The following is a 16,692-nucleotide window of genomic DNA, read 5'->3' as shown; positions in this document are numbered from 1 at the left end:
CTTTGGGGGCACTCGCGCACAGCCAGGGCCGGCACCCCGAGTTACGGTGCTGGCTCCGGGACCAGGGCCCTTCTTCTGCCCAGGGTGCCGGGGGCTGGTACCCTGGAGGAGGGAGGGTGCTGTGCTTGGGTACTCCCATGCCGGGGGAAGGGACCGAGGGAGGCCCAGCTCACATCCCGCTCTCCCTGCGGGTGCAGCCTCCAGATCCAGCCAGCATTCGAGTGCTGCAGGGGCACCAGCTGCCCGTCACCTGCCTGGTCATCTCTCCAGATGACAGGTTCATCTTTTCGGCTTCCAAGGACGGCTCCCTCATCAAATGCAAGTGTTCCCTTGGGGCCGCGACTGGCTGTTCCCCCAGCCTGAACCCTGCAGGGAGGGACCCTGCAGCAGCAGGAGCGTGGGTGCCTGTGGAGGTGGCTGGGCCCCTGCCCCTTCCGGGGATGTGCACGTGCATCGTTTTGGGCTCTGTGGGAGGCTCGTTGGTGCTTCCCAATATGTTGGGAGGTTCCCAGGGCGTGACGGCGATGCCTTTCCCGTAGGGGAGGTGGAGAGCGGGAAGAGGCCGTGCGTGGTGCCCGGGGGGAAGAAGGGCACCGAGGAGCGGCACATGGGGCACGCATCCCACGTCCTCTGCATGGCCATCTCATCGGATGGCAAGTACCTGGTACGGGAGAGGGGGCTGGTGCTGCCACGTGTGGCGGAGGGGTGCTGGTGGGGAGTTCATCTCCTCCTGGGGTCCTGCGGAGAGCGGTATCTCTATGGAGAAAGGCATCCAGTATCAAAGGGATTTAGCTGTACTTGAGGTGATTTATGGGATCCCAAGAGCTAACTGTATTGGAGGCCGAAGTGAGCCTAACTGGGAATGAGTGGCAGAAGCACCCCGTTGTGACTGGCCCCGAGGCTCCGTGCATCCTTGGCATAGACTACCTCAGGAGAGGGTATTTCAAGGACCCAGAAGGGTACAGGTGGGCTTCTGGTGTAGCTGCCTTGGAGACGGAGGAAACTAAACAGCTGTCGACCTTGCCTGGCCTCTCGAAGGACCCTTCTGTTGTGGGGTTGCTGAAGGTCAAAGAACAACAGGTGCCGATCGCCACCACAACAGTGCACCGGCGGCAATATCGCACCAACAGAGACTCTCTGATCCCCGTCCGTAAACTCATTCACCAACTGAGGAGCCAAGGAGTCATCAGTAAGACCCACTCACCCTTTAACAGTCCCATATGGCCAGTGCGGAAGTCTAACGGAGAGTGGAGGCTAACAGTAGACTATCGTGGCCTGAATGAAGTCACTCCACCGTTGAGTGCTGCTGTGCCAGACCTGCTAGAACTTCAACACGAACGGGAGTCAAAGGCAGCCAAGTGGTATGCCACAATTGATATTGCTAATGCATTCTTCTCAATCCCTCTGGCAGCAGAGTGCAGGCCACAGTTTGCTTTCACATGGAGGGGCGTCCAGTACACCTGGAATCGACTGCCCCAGGGGTGGAAACACAGTCCTACCATTTGCCATGGACTGATTCAGACTGTACTGGAACAAGGAGAAGCTCCCGAACACCTTCAACACATTGATGACATCATCGTGTGGGGCAACACAGCAGAAGTTGTTTTTGAGAAAGGAGAGAAAATAGTCCAAATCCTTCTGAAGGCTGGTTTTGCCATAAAACAAAGTAAGGTGAAGGGACCCGCACAAGGGATCCAGTTCTTAGGAATCAAATGGCAAGATGGTCATCGTCAGATCCCCAAGGATGTGACCAACAAGATAGCAGCCATGTCTCCACCAACTAGCAAAAAGGAAACACAAGCTTTCTTGGGCGTTGTGGGTTTTTGGAGAACGCATATTCCAAATTACAGTATGATCGTAAGCCCTCTCTATCAAGTGACCTGGAAAAAAGAATGATTTCAAATGGGGCCCTGAGCAATGACAAGCCTTTGAACAGATTAAACGAGAAATAGTTCATGCAGTAGCTCTTGGGCCAGTCTGGGCAGGACAAGATGTAAAAAATGTGCTCTACACCGCAGCCGGGGAGAATAGCCCTACCTGGAGCCTCTGGCAGAAAGCACATGGGGAGACCTGGGGTCGACCCCTAGGGTTTTGGAGTTGGGGATACAGAGGGTCCGAAGCCCGCTATACTCCAACTGAAAAAGAGATATTGGCAGCATATGAAGGGGTTCGAGCTGCTTCAGAAGTGGTTGGTACTGAAGCACAGTTGCTCCTGGCACCCCGACTGCCAGTGCTGGGCTGGATGTTCAAAGGAAGCATCCCCTCTACACACCATGCAACTGGTGCTACGTGGAGTAAATGGGTTGCACTGATCACCCAGTGGGCTTGAGTAGGAAACCCCAGTCGCCCAGGAATCTTGGAAGTGATTATGGACTGGCCAGAAGGCAAAGATTTTGGACTATCACCAGAGGAGGAGGTGACACGTGCTGAAGAAGCCCCACTGTATAACAAACTGCCAGAAGATGAGAAGCAATATGCCCTGTTCACCGATGGGTCCTGTCGCCTTGTGGGAAAGCACCGGAGATGGAAGGCTGCTGTATGGAGCCCTACACGACAAGTAGCAGAAACTGCTGAAGGAGAAGGTGAATCGAGCCAGTTTGCAGAGGTAAAGGCCATCCAGCTGGCCTTAGACATTGCTGAATGGGAAAAGTGGCCAGTGCTCTATCTCTGTACTGACTCCTGGATGGTGGCCAAATGCCCTGTGGGGCTGGCAGCAGCAGTGGAAGCAAAGCAACTGGCAGCGTAGAGGCAAACCCATCCGGGTAGAGAACCTGGTTGTAAAGGTACGTCATGTGGATGCTCATGTCCCCAAGAGTCGGGCCACTGAAGAACATTGGTACAACCAGCAGGTAGATCAGGCTGCCAAGATTGAAGTGGCTGAGGTGGATCTGGACTGGCAACATAAGGGTGAACTATTTCTAGCTCGGTGGGCCCATGACACCTCAGGCCATCAAGGGAGAGATGCAACATACAGGTGGGCTCGTGATCGAGGGGTGGACTTGACCATGGACGCTATTGCGCAGGTTATCCACGAATGTGACACATGCGCTGCAATCAAGCAAGTGAAGCGGGTAAAGCCTCTGTGGTATGGGGGACGATGGCTGAAATATAAACATGGGGAGGCCTGGCAAATTGCCTATACCACGCTCCCACAGACCCGCCAAGGCAAGCGCCATGTGCTTACAATGGTAGAAACAACGACTGGCTGGCTGGAAACATATCCTGTCCCCCACGCCACTGCCCGGAACACTATCCTGGGTCTCGAAAAACACGTCCTGTGGCGACATGGCACCCCAGAGACAACTGAGCCAGACAACGGGACTCATTTCCGAAATAGCCTCATAGACACCTGGGCCAAAGAGCACGGCATTGAGTGGGTGTATCACATCCCCTATCACGCACCAGCCTCTGGGAAAATTGAACGGTACAATGGACTGTTAAAAACTACACTGAGAGCAATGGGGGGTGGGACATTCAGGCACTGGGATACACGTTTAGCAAAAGCCACGTGGTTAGTCAACACGAGGGGATCTGCCAGTCGAGCTGGCCCTACCTGGTCAGAAATCCTACATACTGTGGAAGGGGATAGAGTCCCTGTAGTGCACGCAACAAGTATGCTGGGCAAAACAGTCTGGGTTCTTCCCGCCTCAGGCAAAGGCAAACCTTTGTTCGTGGCATTGCTTTTGCTCGAGGACCTGGGCGCACTTGGTGGGTGATACGGGAGGATGGAGAAATCCGATGTGTGCCTCAAGGGGATTTGATTTTGGGTGAAAACAGCCAATGAACTGAATGGCACAATGTGAACTGCTAGATAATATTGTGTGTCACCTCTGTGTTGTATCAATGATATCAGAGTACGAGCCTCCCAATCCATGGAATATAGACTGTGAAACAAGCAAAGTGCAGCAGTGACGGAACGATGACTGACTCGGTATGCAGCAACCCGACGCCACACACATCATCTCTCCCACCCTGAAAGACTGATACGACAGATGGAGCCCAGTGTCATGGACTGGGTGAACTCAATGGACATTTTAATGGACATTTTACAGGGAAGGTCCATGAACTAAGGGAATGATGTCTGTGTATTATGTTAAAGGATGGGAAGGGGAAGGGTGGTGGTTGGTAAGGTTGTATTGCATCGTATGGGACCTGGGCATGGTGTAAATGGTATGGAATAAGGGGTGGAGAATGTGCTGGTTTTGGCTGAGACGGGGTTAATTCTCCTCACTGTGGGGGTCGGCTACCTTTCCAGCTTCCCGCGCTCTGCCGTGTGGTGGTGGGCGGGGGGCTGGGAGGGGCAGGGCCATGGTGGGGGCAGCTGACCCCGACTGGCCAATGGCATGTTCATTCCATACCATGTGACACCATGACCAGTATTCGGCGGTTCGTTCCCCTCCCCCCTCCCTTCCCCTCCCCCGGGGCTTTGCGCCTCTCGTTGTTCTCCTTTACATTGCATTTCTGTTGTTGTTTCTTTTAATTTTAATCATTAAACTGTTCTTATCCCAACCCGCGAGCGTTACCCTTCTGATTCTCTCCCCCATCTACCGGTGGGGGAGTGAGCGAGCGACTGTGTGGGGCTGAGCTGCCGGCTAAACCACGACACTCCTAAGCAGGATCCCAAAGCACGCTTGTAACTGATGGTAGTTGCCCCTTCTCTTTGTAGGGGCTCCATTGATTGTATCCAGCTCATCGGCGAGGAGCACGTGGTGTCGGGTGCCGATGACAGGTGAGCACGGGGCCGCGACAGTGCCTGGGGTAGGTAGGCAAAGCCCCCTCCTGCAACCCCCTCATGCCTCCCCTCCCTGGTAGGTCTGTAGCCCTGTGGGGGCTGGCGAAGAAGAAGCCGCTGGTGCTGGCCCGGCAGGCGCACGGCATGCAGGACGCCCAGGGCCTGCAGCAGCCGTACTGCATCTTGGCGGTGGCTGCCCTGCGCAACAGTGACCTCCTGGCTACAGGTGTGGGGCAGCTGCTTTGGAGCAAGGGTTTGGGGGTGCAGGGGGTCTGTCCTGCCCCTGCCCCTGCCCCTGCCCCTGCCCCTGCCCCAGGTTGGGGTGCATGGCAGTCTCCTCTCTCTACCCTAGGCTCCCACAGTGCTAGTGTGAAGCTCTGGAAGTGCAGTGAGGGATTTTGGAAGCTGGAGCCCCTCTGGGCTATCCCGTTGGTATGGGTCAGGAGGTTGGGGATGCTGGAGCTGGGCTGGGGGTGTCTCTCGGCGGGTTCTCCCCTCCCTGGGCAGCAGGAGGAGGCTGCGCGAGCCTCTCGCCCTGCCCTGTCCCCTCCAGGTGGGTTTTGTCAACAGCCTCGAGTTCTCGGCAGCCGGTGACTTCCTGGTGGCCGGCCTCGGGCAGGAGCACCGGTACCGTCCCCCTTCCCCAGCGCTGGCTGGGGGCACAGCCTCCACTGCCTCGAGGGCTCGGTGGAGGGTGACCCCCATCTCTCTCATCTGCAGGCTTGGCCGGTGGTGGAGAATCAAAGAAGCCAAAAACAGCATCTGCATCATCCCCCTGAAGCGGAGGGCTACAGCCCCCAGCTCCCATGTCCCTGACAGCTCCTAGCCCCCTGGCCCCGGAGCCGCTGCACCTGGGTCATGAAACCCTTGTCCCTGGTGCTGCGCCCCATGTCCTTCGTGCAACCACCCTCCTGGGGCCGGCAGCGCCGGAGCGGGGGATGGCGCGTGGCCCCCTGACCCTGCTGGCACCCATATCATGCTGCGGCTCTGCCCTCTGTGAGGGTCTGCCCCCTTCCCTCAGCTTTGGCCAGACCCGAGCTCTGGAGGACTCTGTTTTAAATAAAAAATAAAAAAAAAAAGAACAACACAAAACCCAAACCAAACCAAATCCACTTTATTCACCTAAATTACCATGTCTAATGCCCCACGGCTCCTGCCGCCCTGGCCTGCCCCGCTACCTCCTCCTGCCCGTCCCCTGGCACCGACCTGTCTGCCCACCCACCTCGGCGCTGGCCCCGCCGGGCCCGGGGGCCCCACCTCGGCTCCTACGGCGCGGCGGGGCCCTGTGCCCCGGGGAGGGGAGCGAGGAGCCCCGTCCCACCCCGCCCCCCCCGCCCGGTGCCAGCAGGTGGAACCCTCCAGGCGCGTGGCAACCAGTATGCGCGCGGCGGGGCCCTGTGCCCCGGGGAGGGGAGCGAGGAGCCCCGTCCCACCCCGGCCCCCCCCGCCCGGTGCCAGCTGGTGGAACCCTCCAGGCGCGTGGCAACTAGTAAGCGGGGAACGCGGCCGCCCCCCGCAGTTGTGCGTCCCTGCGGCTGAGCGCACGGTAGGGCGTCCGGCCCCTCCGAGTGCCCAGCAGCCTTCGAGCGAGGGGAGCCCCGCGGGCCTCGTCCCGGGCCTCGTGTGTGGAAGAGAAAAGAGTCTCAGCGTGCCCGAGGGGCTGGGGGCTGCAGCCCAGCTTAGCCCAGCTGCAGGTTGGGCGGCACCAGCCCCTGGGAGCAAGGGGACAGGGTACAGAGGGGTCCCTGCGACAAGGGGGGTGCCCCGCTACAGGTAAACCCCAGCCCCGTAGCAGGAGGAGGAAGAGGGAGTCAGTCTCACACCCCCCCCGCCCGGGGCAAGGAGGGGTCCTGGGGAAGAGGGGAAGGGGGCACTCTGTGGGTGCCCCCCGGGGGAGTGCTATTGGGGCACTTTGTGACACCCTGGATCACCCAGTGCTGTCCCCCCCAGTGTCTGGGAGGACGGTGTTAGGACAGGGTGAGAGCAAAGAGCCCCCCAAGCATGGCCACCTCTGCCCCACTGCCCCTGGCAAGGCAGCCCTGTGGGGCACAGGGTCTCCCTCACCCCTTTCCTCCGCAGGATGGCAGAGAGACCCCCTAGCAGGCCCAGGCAGGCCTGGGGGGAGAAGGAGGGGGCAGCTGCCCTGGCTCCCCACTCCGGGCCAAAGCCAAGCGAGATGTGCAAGGTCCAGCCGCTGCAGGCGGGTGAGTGTGCAGGCGCTGCGGGCAGGGGGCTGCCTGCCCGTCCCTGCCCGGTCCCGCGCTCGCGTTGCCCAGCCAGGCTGGCATCGGGGCTCCCATGGCACAGTGGCCAGGGAGCCAGCCCTGTCACGGCACCCCGGGACAGGGATCCTCCCTGCCAGCCGGTGGTAGCCTGTCCCTCACCTGGGCACGCCAGACCCCCCTCCCTGTGCTGCCCTCCAGCATTGCGCCCTCGCCCCTGGGGCTCACAGGGGACACCTGTGTCCCAGCTTTGAGCCAGGACTGGTGACATCCCTGGGAGCTGGGCAGAGGGCTTGGCTTTTTGTCCCCTGCTCGCCCCCCAGCCCTGCCTGCCTTCTCTCGGCCAGATCCATGCTGCTCCACCTTGGCTCTGCCCGGGCAGAACGAGGATAACCTGGACATCATCCGAGCCTTCCTCAGGAGCAGACCAAAGGTATCCAAGGCCAATTCTATGAGGCTGCGCCCATGTCTCCTGACCAGTCTTTCTGCCCCCATCCCACGCTCGCAAGGTGCTGGGGGCTGTGCTGCCCCCCTCCCCCCCAACCTGTCTCACCCCCTTGACGCTCTCTGGCCGCCTGTCCCCTCCCTGGCTGGCAGCAAGAGGAGGAGAAGCTGAAGTTTCTGGCCTCCATCTACACCATCTGTAGCACCAGCAGCACGGGCTCCACAACATGGGACATGCTTTACTTCTGTTTGCTGGAGGTGGTGGAGGCCATCGAGGTGAGGCAGGGGCAGTGGGCAGTGGGCAGAGCCCTGGGGGCAGGAGAGGGCTCAGCCGGGCAGTGGGGTGCATGTGAGCACTGCTCTGGGTCTCCATCCTTGGAGATGCTTGAAAGCCAGCTACGTGGCCTGGCTGGAGCTGGGGCTTGGACCCAATGACGTTTGCAGGTCTCTCGGCCAGCCTGTGGTTCTGTGATGGGCACAGCCCTTCCCACCATGGGGCTTGGGACCACTGGGTGGGGAGGGAGTGCTGGGATGGTGGCACCTGGGCTCTGCCAGCCCCGCAGGCTTTTGATGGGCAAGGGAGACTGCCCCATCCCGATCCATCCCACCCTGCTGTGCTCCACAGGTGCTGCTGCAAGAGGAGCCCACTGACCACCTGGGTACTGTGGTGTGGCGGCAAGCCATGCTGACCATCGCCTCCATGAGGTACTTGCCGCAGCCCCCAGCTTGGCCTCCCCACTGCTGGGCAGCCCTAACGGCACCTCTCCCAGGCAGGGGCCACCCCCAGTCCTGGGTCCAAGAGGGAGGCAGACAGCAGGGCAAGGGGTGCCATAGGCTTTTCCCTCCAAATGCAAGTGTCAGTGTCATGGGGATCAGCCCAGGTCTCCAACCCTGGGGTCTGTCTCCTCCTTGCTGTGTCTGAAGAGCACCTCTCTGTCCCCACAGCAAGGCGGGGCTGCTTCTGCAGGAGATGAGCAGCAGACTCCTCCACATCTGCTTCTGCAGCATCTTCCACCTCCCTCCGCAGGACACCCAGGGCCCTGAGGCTTCTCTCTACTCCGAGGTATGCCACGGGGTGAGCCATGGGGAGCTCCCCCACCCCGAGGCCCCTTCCTGGGCACCGCAGGGTGCAGCCACGCCCACCCCCCACCCCGCCCAGGCTTCTAGGGCTGCCCCAAGACTCTGTCCCCCTCACAGACCCTGGCCACGATGGACAGCATGCTGCAGGTGCTGGTAAGCAGCGCCGGTGCTCTCGGCATCCTGGAGCTGCAGAACATCTTGCAGGTCTGGCCTTGGCACAGGGTCCCCACAAGCATTGACCCATGGCTTGAGTGGTGCCCCGCCCCTCCCCAATCAGTGCCTGGTGCAAGGAGGGGGGCAAAGATGTTCCTCCTTCCCTGCGCTGCCTCCCCACCAGCCCCCTGCCTCCTGGCTGCTGCCAGAGCTCCTTTTGCTCCTGCCCCAGCCCACCCCGCTCCTGCAGCCCTGCCTGCTGTTCGTCCTGCCCAACACTCCCTCACAGATGGATCTGCCTGTCTGGCAAGGGGAGCCCAGCCCTGGGACTTTCCCCCGGGCCACATCCTAGAGCCTCCACCACAGGTCCCCAGGGAGGTGGTCACCCCAAAGTCTTGGGTTCCTTGGGTGGGGGGTGGAGGGACCTTTTTTTGGGTGGGGAGCGAGTGAGTGGAAGGCAGCAGAGGCAGCGGCAGGAGTGGGATGCGGTGGCCTGCCTGGCTGCAGCAGGTTGCTTCGAGGGGCAAGAAGGGCACGTGCCCTGGGCCCAGGCCCTGCCCCGGCGCAAGCCTGGCCATGCCGTGCTGTGCCATGCCACCTCCCTGGCAGATCAGCAGCTTTTCTCCTCCCAGCTCCTGCTGCCCTTCACCGATTCCAAGCTAGCAGCAGTGCAGGAGAGGGCTGTGGCACGGATTGCCAGGCTGGCCAACTTCATCGCCACCGAACCCCTGCTGCAGGTACCGAGCTCCCAGTCTGGGCAGCCCCAGTCCCCCATCGCTGTGCTCCTGAGCCCCAGCACCTCCCAGGGAAGCTGGGCACCCAGTCAGCAGGAAGTCAGGAGCAGGGGTCTTTGCCCTGCCCCTGTCCTTGTCCGTGCTCTCTCCCAAGGCAGGAACCTGGGTCCAGCAGCCCTCCCCTGCGGTGGGCTGCTGCCTGGCTGCTCTGGGCGCAGCTGGGGCTCACCTTGTGCCTAGGCTCACCTCATACCCACACTGCCTCTCTTCCTCCAGGTCTGCCCCTGCTTCGCACAAGCTGTAGTCCTCAGGCATCAGTGCTCCAAGACACATCGGTTTGTGATGCTGGGGAGGCTGGTTGGGCACCTCACCCTCTGCTGCACCTGTAAGGACAAGGCGACCCGCCGCGAAGCTGCAAAAGCTCTCCGTCACCTGCATGCCTTCATCCTGCAGCAGAGAAGTAAGAGAAGCTGTGATGGGCTGGGTGCCCCCAGGCACGGGCAGCCAGGGACCACTCTCCTTGGTGAGAGAAAGCCTGATCCAGCCTGCCTGCCTGCAGTCTAAAGAGCCATTTCCCCTTGCCCCTGTTCGCAATAGCCCCAGACCCTCCCTGGGTATCTGCTCCCCAGACCTGCCTGGGTGCCCTCTTTCTTTACTAGTGACTTTTCTGCCTAAAGCTCTCAGACTGCACCTCCAGCTCTTCACCCTCTCTCTGAGCACCCTGGTTTTCGTCCTCCCCAGGCAGGTGGCCCTGGCTGCATGACACAGGGCAGCTGCAGCTCTGGGAGGACGGGCAGATCTCGCAAAAAAGCAGCGCTAACGAAATCTTTTCGGTAAGAAGTGCCTTCGGCTCCTGCCTGGGGTGGTCAGCATGAGTGAAGGGACACCTGATGCGTGGGGATGATGTGGGCTCACGCTGTTCCTGAGCGGAGGCTAGGCAAAAGCCCGCAGCAAGCTCCGCTTCCCCACAGAACCCTGACCCCCACCATCGGTCTCCTCCCCAGCGCAGCCTGGCTCTGCATCCCACTCTCACTGCACAGCCAAGATGCTCTGTGTGATGCTCTAGGTGACAAACCTCCCCTCCTCTCCTTCATCGCACAGATGTTCAAGTACCACCTCCAGCCCTCTGACCAGGTAGACATCATCCTCATGGCCATCAAGAGCTTGAGAGCCCCAAGCGCCTACAGCATCAGGGCGGCTGCCCACATGGTGGAAGTCCTTGTGGCAGACCCTGCCTTCCCGATGGGACAGGTGAGTAGCCCGTGGGTGGCACAGCCAACACTCGGGCCCACCAGAGGATCGTTCCTCCCTGGGCCCTGTGCCTGACCAGCACTGATGCCATCTCAAGCCAGCGTACTGCAGCAGGAATGCAAAGCGGCTCCCAGTGGGAGCTGGGTAAACAGCTGCGCTCACCCCGCTGACACCCCCACTCCCTTCTGTGTCTGTCGTCCAGGTGCTGAACATCGTGTGGGCCATCTACAGAAACCTGCCCTTCATCAGGGCGGTGGTAGCCCTCAACAGCCTGGAGAGGGCCCTGCTGGTGCTGATGCACAAACAGCCCAGCATGGTGGTGGCCAGCCTGTTGCAGTGCTCCCCAACATGTACCTGGTACGGGGCCCACCAGCCTTTGGGGGTCCTCTCACTCCGGGAGAGGGGCCCTAAGACCCTCCCGAGGGACTTCAGCCTGGCCATCCTCCGGGGTGTCCCTGCTGACAGAGCCCCGGGTCCCCGCAGTGTTGCGATGCGCATGTGGAAGGTGACACTCTCCAAGCCCCAGGTTGCGGAGAAGGTGCTGCAGGAGCTGCTCAGCAGGCTGATGAACCAGTCGCCGTGCAAGACCTCCACCTCTACTGGGGACAACCCCCGCGTCCTCTCCCTGGCTGTGAGTTACTGGATGAGGCCTCACTGACCTCTGGGGCTGCTCTCGGCTGTCCAGGGCCTCCACTCTCCTTCCCTGCCCATCCCAAGCCTTGACGTCCCCAGGGGCGCAGGGACGTCTCAGTGTCTAGCTGTCTTCTGCAGGCAGCCAGGACGGTAAGCGAGATCCTCCTGCAGCGCACCTGCCTGCGGGAGGTGGAGGCGATTTTCCCCCAGCTTTTCCTGGCACTGCTTTTCCAAGTGTCATTCACCACGGAGTTGACGGTGCAGGAGGTGCACATCTTTTGGAGGGAGCACCAAGAGGATCTGCTCGGTCCCATCAGGTGCTCCATCCCTGTCCTCTCATCCCTGCCAGCTACCTGGAGCCAAGGCAGGGGTGCCAGTGGGAGCTGAGCATTTCTCTTTGTGCAGGTCTGTGGTGCAGTCCATGAGAGTGCTGCTCTGCAGCATGGGCTTTGAGAGCCAGGCGCTGGCCATTGAGGCGCAGGGTGGCTGGGATGCCCTGCTCAGCAGCCAGACCCACCTCATGGGAGTCCGCATTGTGGCCAGGTGAGAGGCCCTTCTCCCTTGCTCCTCGGGGACCATCACCCCATGTCACCCCCTCCCTTGGGGGCACAGATGGCAGAGGGCTCCCGTTGCTCAAAGAAAGCGCTGCAGGTGGGTGATGCCCAGAGTGGTGCAAACCCCAAAGATATGTGTCTGCCTGGCTCAGGCCTGATGGTGCCTCCTTCCCCCTGCCAGGGAGATGATGAAGACCCCAAGACCCCTGCTCTCCACCATCTTCTGCCATCTGGCAGAACTCCTCAGTGTGGAGGAGCCCACCTGGGAGATGATCGCCATGGTCTTCCTCGTTGAGGTGAGCCTGACGGCACTGTTCCAAGCTCTCTCCGATGCTCAGCTCTCCCATGCCAGCTGCTGTGGGGGGAGCTGGGGCAGCAGATGGGCTCTGGTTGTCGCCGTGGAGGAGCAGGCGAGCAACCAGTGTGGTGGAGTGTGGGGCACAGGGCTTCTCCACAGTCCCTGCTGCCTGTGTCTGGGCTTGGTCGTGACCCAGCATCCTTGCCCTGAGGTAGTGGTTGGAGGCAGCACCACACCTCACCAGCTCCCGCTGTGCGTGTTTCAGATGTTGGGCTGCACCAGCCTCAGTGAAGAGCTGGACCGTGCCCTGGAAATCTTCCCCATGTATCTGCAGAGCCAGTGCCTGGGGATGCCCAGCCTGGTGCTCAGGGGCCTCCTCAGGCTCAGTGAGAGGCCCGACACGGTGAGTAGGGGGCAGCAGGGACAGCCAGGACAGCAGCCCAGGGTGGAGCAGTGGGTGACGGGTAACGTGGTGGCTCGGGCTTTTCTGGGCACAGGGAGCCGTGCCGGCTGCTGCCAGCTCTCCTGCCTGCCCCGCCCTCTGCCCCATGACTGTGCCGTGCAAGGAGAGAGGCAGTAGTGCCGAGGGGAAGGGGCTTCTGCTGCCAGCACGTCCTGGCAGGGGTGCTGGTGGCAGAGTGACCAGCCCGAGCGTGGGGTCTGCAGAGCCTGACCGTGGGGTGCTGAGCCCCGGGGTGAAACGCAGCAGCTGCGGCAGGGGCTGCTGGCAGCTCGGGCAGCTTTCCAGGCAGCGCCAGGTGCCCACCAGCCTACCCAGGGGGTCTGGTGGAGAAGGGGGTAGCCAAGGGGCTGGCAAGGAGCCAGAGCTGTCTGTCCTCACCCTCTGCGCCCTGCTCTTCTCACGGCCATGGCGGTAAGCCCTGTCTGCCAGGACCTTGCCCTTGTGACCTGCACTGCCTGCTGAGAAGCTAGTGGGAGGCCAGTCTGCGCGGAGAGGGTTTTCACCCCTCTGGTAGGTCGCTCCTTTACAAAAAGGAGATGGTGTGTCTCCAACAGGCAAGGAAAACCCTCGTCCTGCTGCCGTATGTCATGGAGCAGCTGCAGGGTGCTGACAGTGATGCCAGCGCCATCGCCCTGTCCCTGCTCAGCAACCTGCTCCGGCTGCTGGAGGGGAAGACGCTCAGCCTGACTGCCCTGGCGCTGGCTGAGAAGCTCCAGCCGCTCTTCAGCGACGTAAGGCTGGGGGAGAGACCCGTGCCCCTCTCAACAGGCACCTCCATTCATGCCTCCCGTGCTCTGCAGGGGGATGCTTTGCCCCGCAGCCCCCAGACCCCATCGCTGCCCTTGGCAGCTCTGTGGTGTGTCCCAAACCCCCACGTGGACCCACCCTGGCTCAGCCTCCCTGTCGCGGCAGAGACGATGATTGCAGGACGTTGGCAGACGTGCTGAGCCCCACCGATGCACACCCTGCCCTGGCAGCATCCTCCAGCCCTCCGCAGGGTCTCCTTCTCCAACCCCCAGCCCCAGGGACCCTAGCCTCCCTGGGCAGACCTTCTCTATGCCACAGCTTGCTCCCTTTTGGAGCAGGGCTGCCTGCAGCTGTTTTGGGCCCCTTGCTTGCCATAGGCTTGAGACTGAGGTCCTCTTCCTCTCCTGCACCAGGAGTCGAGCACTGTGCGGGAGCTCTCCATCCGGCTCTTCCGAAACACAATGGGGGTTGTGGTGGATGCCAAAAAGAAGAAGATGAAGGAGGTGGTGTGGGGCAGCCTGCTGCCACTGCTCTTTCACCTGCACGACGAGGACAAGAATGTGGCCAAGGTGGGACTCCCAACCTGACCTGTTCCTTGGGCAGGGGGGTGCTGGACCCTTTAAAAGTGTGTCGCCATGAGGTCTAGCTCGCTGGGTCCCTAGCACCAGGCACAGCGCACCTCCCTGCCCGCTGCTGCCTTTCTCCTCCTGCTCCCCGGGTGGATGGGGAATTAGGTCCCTTTCCCACCCAGCTCCCTCCACACAACCCCTGGCGTGAGTCCCTGCAGCCCCAGAGACGGCGCTGTGGCTCTGCAGCAGCCTGGGGTCACCAAGGCCAAAACACTAGAGCCAGAGAGGGTGGCTGCCCTTATATTCCCCCAGGGTGCTGAACCCGGTGGCAGCATCAGTCCCCAGCTGGTGCGTCTTCCCTGCACGGGCAGGGCAGGCTCTGAGCCCTCCAAAGAGGGGGGACACAGGGTCTTGTGTCCCTGGCGGTGGTGGTGGCATCTCTGCTACTCACCAGGCCTCCCAGGAAACCCTCAGCAGTGCTGGACAGTTCCTGAAGTGGCGGCAGCTGGCCCAGCTGGGCGAGACCGTGCAGGCATGGAGGATCAGCGAGTGCCTGGTACGCACAGCCCCAGCACCCCCAGGTTCCGCCCTGGGTGAGCCCTGCCCCATGCCCAGCACAGGGGACGGGGGGCCTGTGCCCCCATAGCGGTATGCACCCTCCTGGAGCAGGCTCTGCCCCAGGCTGTCCTCTCCCCCGGAGTCCCAAAGGGCACCCTGCCAGCAGGACGGCACCTCAGTGTCCCTGGGGAGCCCTCTGCTCCCTCCGAACCCCGATGCCACACGGCAGGGAGCTGGGAATGTCCTGCTGGGGGGAAGGAGGGTGGCCCTGGGCGGGGGGGGAGGGCCCAATTGGGGGGCAGCTCTGCACCAACCGCGCACCCTTCTCCTCCCTCCAGCTGGCCAGGAACAGGAGCAGGGCCAAGGAATACCTGCGCCAGAGCCAGTCCTACCTGCGGAGCCCGCAGGAGCCCCTGCGGCGGGAAGCTGTCAGGTTCATCGGTGAGCCACGAGCCCCGTGGTCCCTCCCTCCTTCTCCCAGGGTCCCTGTGGCCCAGCGCAGGACCTGTGGGCACTCCTTCTGCCCATCCCACCCCTGGCTGTGCAGGCGGGGCTGGCAGGAGGCTCATCCATCCCCTCCCCGATGCCGCAGCCCAGGGTCAGCCCCCACCCCGGGGAGCTGTGCTGGCCAGGTGGGCTGGGTGGAGGGTTCTCCAATGGGCAGCGGGGTCCCCAACAGGCAGCAGGGTCCCCAACGGGCTGCATCCCCTCAGGGCTCATCGGACGGCAGGTGGATGGGCACGAGGAGTTGCAGTACATCAGAGAGGGTGAGTGAGGGCAGTGGGGAGGAGGAAGGACCCCGGCACGGAGCTCCCCCCTGGGAGAGGGGGGCTCTACTCCCAGCGTGTGCGTGTCTCCGGGGAGGGGGCTGTTTCTGGAGGGGCACATTCCTGACCGGCAGCACCCAGCTGAGCCTCCCGCCCCCCGGCTCCCTCCTGGCCCTGGAATCACGGGGCACAACGTGCCCTGCCTGGAGGGGACACAGGGCTGTCACCTCACCTCTGCTGCTTTGTCCCCGCAGTCCTTCAAGATGCAGGGAGAGACACGAGTCTCCTGGTCTCCTCCCTGGCAACACAGGCGCTCCTCATCCTCAGCTTGAGGAAGGCTGAGTCGAGGTTTAACGTGCAACGGCTGAGCTTCCGGCTGCTGAGGGCATGGACGAGGTGGCACTCGGCACCCAGCGAGGACTCTGCTCAGGCAGAGAGAAAGCAGCAACCCCAGCCCTAGGGTGCTCTGCAGCTTGGGGTATCTCCTCTTCCCAAAGTCTAACAGGAGAGAAGAGACCTCAGCCCCAGAGGAGCTGGCGTCCTCTGGAGAGCAGCAGGACAGCCGCTTTTTCCCGTGGTGCAGGGCATCACCTGCCCACACGATTCGTCTTTGCCACGAAGCACCAGCTGCTGGGCTGGGCTGGGCTGCAAAACAGAGGGAAGGAGAAGCCGGAGCCGGAGCCAGAGCCGAGGATGAAGTTGAGGCTGAAGCCTTCCCTCCCGTCCCCAGGGCCACGCCAGGGTGAATCACTTTTTCTGCCTCCCACCATCTGAGGAGCCTGCGCTGCCTGGGGCCGACGTGGCCGAGTGCGGGAGCTACAAAGCCACCAATGCTCTGACTCCGGCAGCTTTGTCCCCTCCGTGTCCCCAGCAGGAAGGGCAGCTCTGCCTCCTGCCCATGCCACCCATCCCCACCAGCCCTGCGCCCATTCCCACCCAGGGACGTTGGAAGTCCCAAGAGGAATGGTAAGAGGTCACTCCGTGAAACCAAGCCCTCCGTGGAGCCGTCGCCTTGGAGCGATCTCCAAAAGGGAGACCACCCGCCAGCAGTCAGCAGCCCTTCCAGGATAAACTCTAAACAAGGCCAATGCCTAACATCAGTAACAATTCAGTTTCCAAATAAAACAGACTGGGGAGACAAACGCTTTGTACAATTTGGGCTGTGGATGACACAGATTGACGTACAGCTCCAATGTGTTTAACTCCATCAGGTGATACAATGGGTACAAACTGCATATTTGTGACAACACGTTGGATTAACTGAATGAAACATGGGATGACACATGGCAAAAACAGTAACGTAGCTAGACCACGCAATAGGTAAAATAAGATTTGTTTGATCCAAGGACCTCCTGGAAGCCAGGAGAACATATCGACATTCCAGCCTTTCCAGGTTTGGGGGGCAACATGGGCCAATTTCCGTATTCCGGCAGTAATTTGTTTGATGACTTTGCCATTGTCATTGATTTTTAAACAGCAACTAGAAT

General features: G+C 61.3%; 3 protein-coding genes and 1 long non-coding RNA gene across 7 annotated transcripts in view; all 4 read left to right on the top strand.

Moving 5' to 3' along the window:
- The first annotated feature begins 222 nt into the window (after positions 1-222).
- Positions 223-16,692, top strand: part of LOC142058653 (U3 small nucleolar RNA-interacting protein 2-like) — a 38,529-nt gene continuing 22,059 nt past the window's right edge. For 3 of the 4 annotated variants that reach the window (XM_075096225.1, XM_075096226.1, XM_075096227.1), the window contains exon 1: positions 223-664. In XM_075096225.1, coding sequence (XP_074952326.1) covers positions 317-664 — 348 coding nt within the window. In that variant the 5' untranslated portion in view covers positions 223-316. Of the gene's footprint in view, positions 665-1,038; positions 1,362-16,692 lie in introns of all 4 variants that reach the window. The other variant, XM_075096229.1, reaches the window with a different exon arrangement.
- Positions 1,721-6,077, top strand: LOC142058236 (U3 small nucleolar RNA-interacting protein 2-like). The gene is made up of 6 exons (XM_075095394.1): positions 1,721-1,746; positions 4,667-4,729; positions 4,813-4,958; positions 5,085-5,164; positions 5,286-5,359; positions 5,453-6,077. The coding sequence occupies exons 1-6, from the start codon at positions 1,721-1,723 to the stop codon at positions 5,556-5,558; spliced, it is 495 nt and encodes a 164-aa protein (XP_074951495.1). The 3' UTR covers positions 5,559-6,077.
- On the top strand, positions 7,895-8,785 carry LOC142058336 (uncharacterized). The gene is made up of 3 exons (XR_012660916.1): positions 7,895-8,103; positions 8,344-8,461; positions 8,596-8,785. It is a non-coding gene; the product is annotated as an uncharacterized LOC142058336 (long non-coding RNA).
- On the top strand, positions 10,572-15,665 carry LOC142058235 (maestro heat-like repeat-containing protein family member 7). The gene is made up of 13 exons (XM_075095393.1): positions 10,572-10,616; positions 10,819-10,973; positions 11,100-11,247; positions 11,388-11,566; positions 11,655-11,792; positions 11,985-12,099; positions 12,367-12,504; positions 13,119-13,295; positions 13,725-13,880; positions 14,335-14,436; positions 14,777-14,879; positions 15,152-15,205; positions 15,460-15,665. The coding sequence occupies exons 1-13, from the start codon at positions 10,572-10,574 to the stop codon at positions 15,663-15,665; spliced, it is 1,716 nt and encodes a 571-aa protein (XP_074951494.1).

The sequence above is a fragment of the Phalacrocorax aristotelis genome, chromosome 6, assembly GCF_949628215.1.
Source record: "Phalacrocorax aristotelis chromosome 6, bGulAri2.1, whole genome shotgun sequence".
NCBI lineage: Eukaryota > Metazoa > Chordata > Aves > Suliformes > Phalacrocoracidae > Phalacrocorax > Phalacrocorax aristotelis.
Note: the sequence above shows the minus strand (reverse complement) of the source record. Positions and strands in the feature narration are given on the sequence as shown.

Coding starts and splice junctions, on each gene's coding strand:
- LOC142058236 (XM_075095394.1), top strand. CDS start 1,721: ATGGTCATCGTCAGATCCCCAAGGAT. Junction 1,747..4,666: donor ATCGTCAGATCCCCAAGGAT/GTGACCAACAAG, acceptor TTCTCTTTGTAG/GGGCTCCATTGATTGTATCC. Junction 4,730..4,812: donor GTGTCGGGTGCCGATGACAG/GTGAGCACGGGG, acceptor CCTCCCTGGTAG/GTCTGTAGCCCTGTGGGGGC.
- LOC142058235 (XM_075095393.1), top strand. CDS start 10,572: ATGGTGGAAGTCCTTGTGGCAGACCCTGCCTTCCCGATGGGACAG. Junction 12,505..13,118: donor TCAGTGAGAGGCCCGACACG/GTGAGTAGGGGG, acceptor TGTCTCCAACAG/GCAAGGAAAACCCTCGTCCT. Junction 13,881..14,334: donor AGGACAAGAATGTGGCCAAG/GTGGGACTCCCA, acceptor GCTACTCACCAG/GCCTCCCAGGAAACCCTCAG.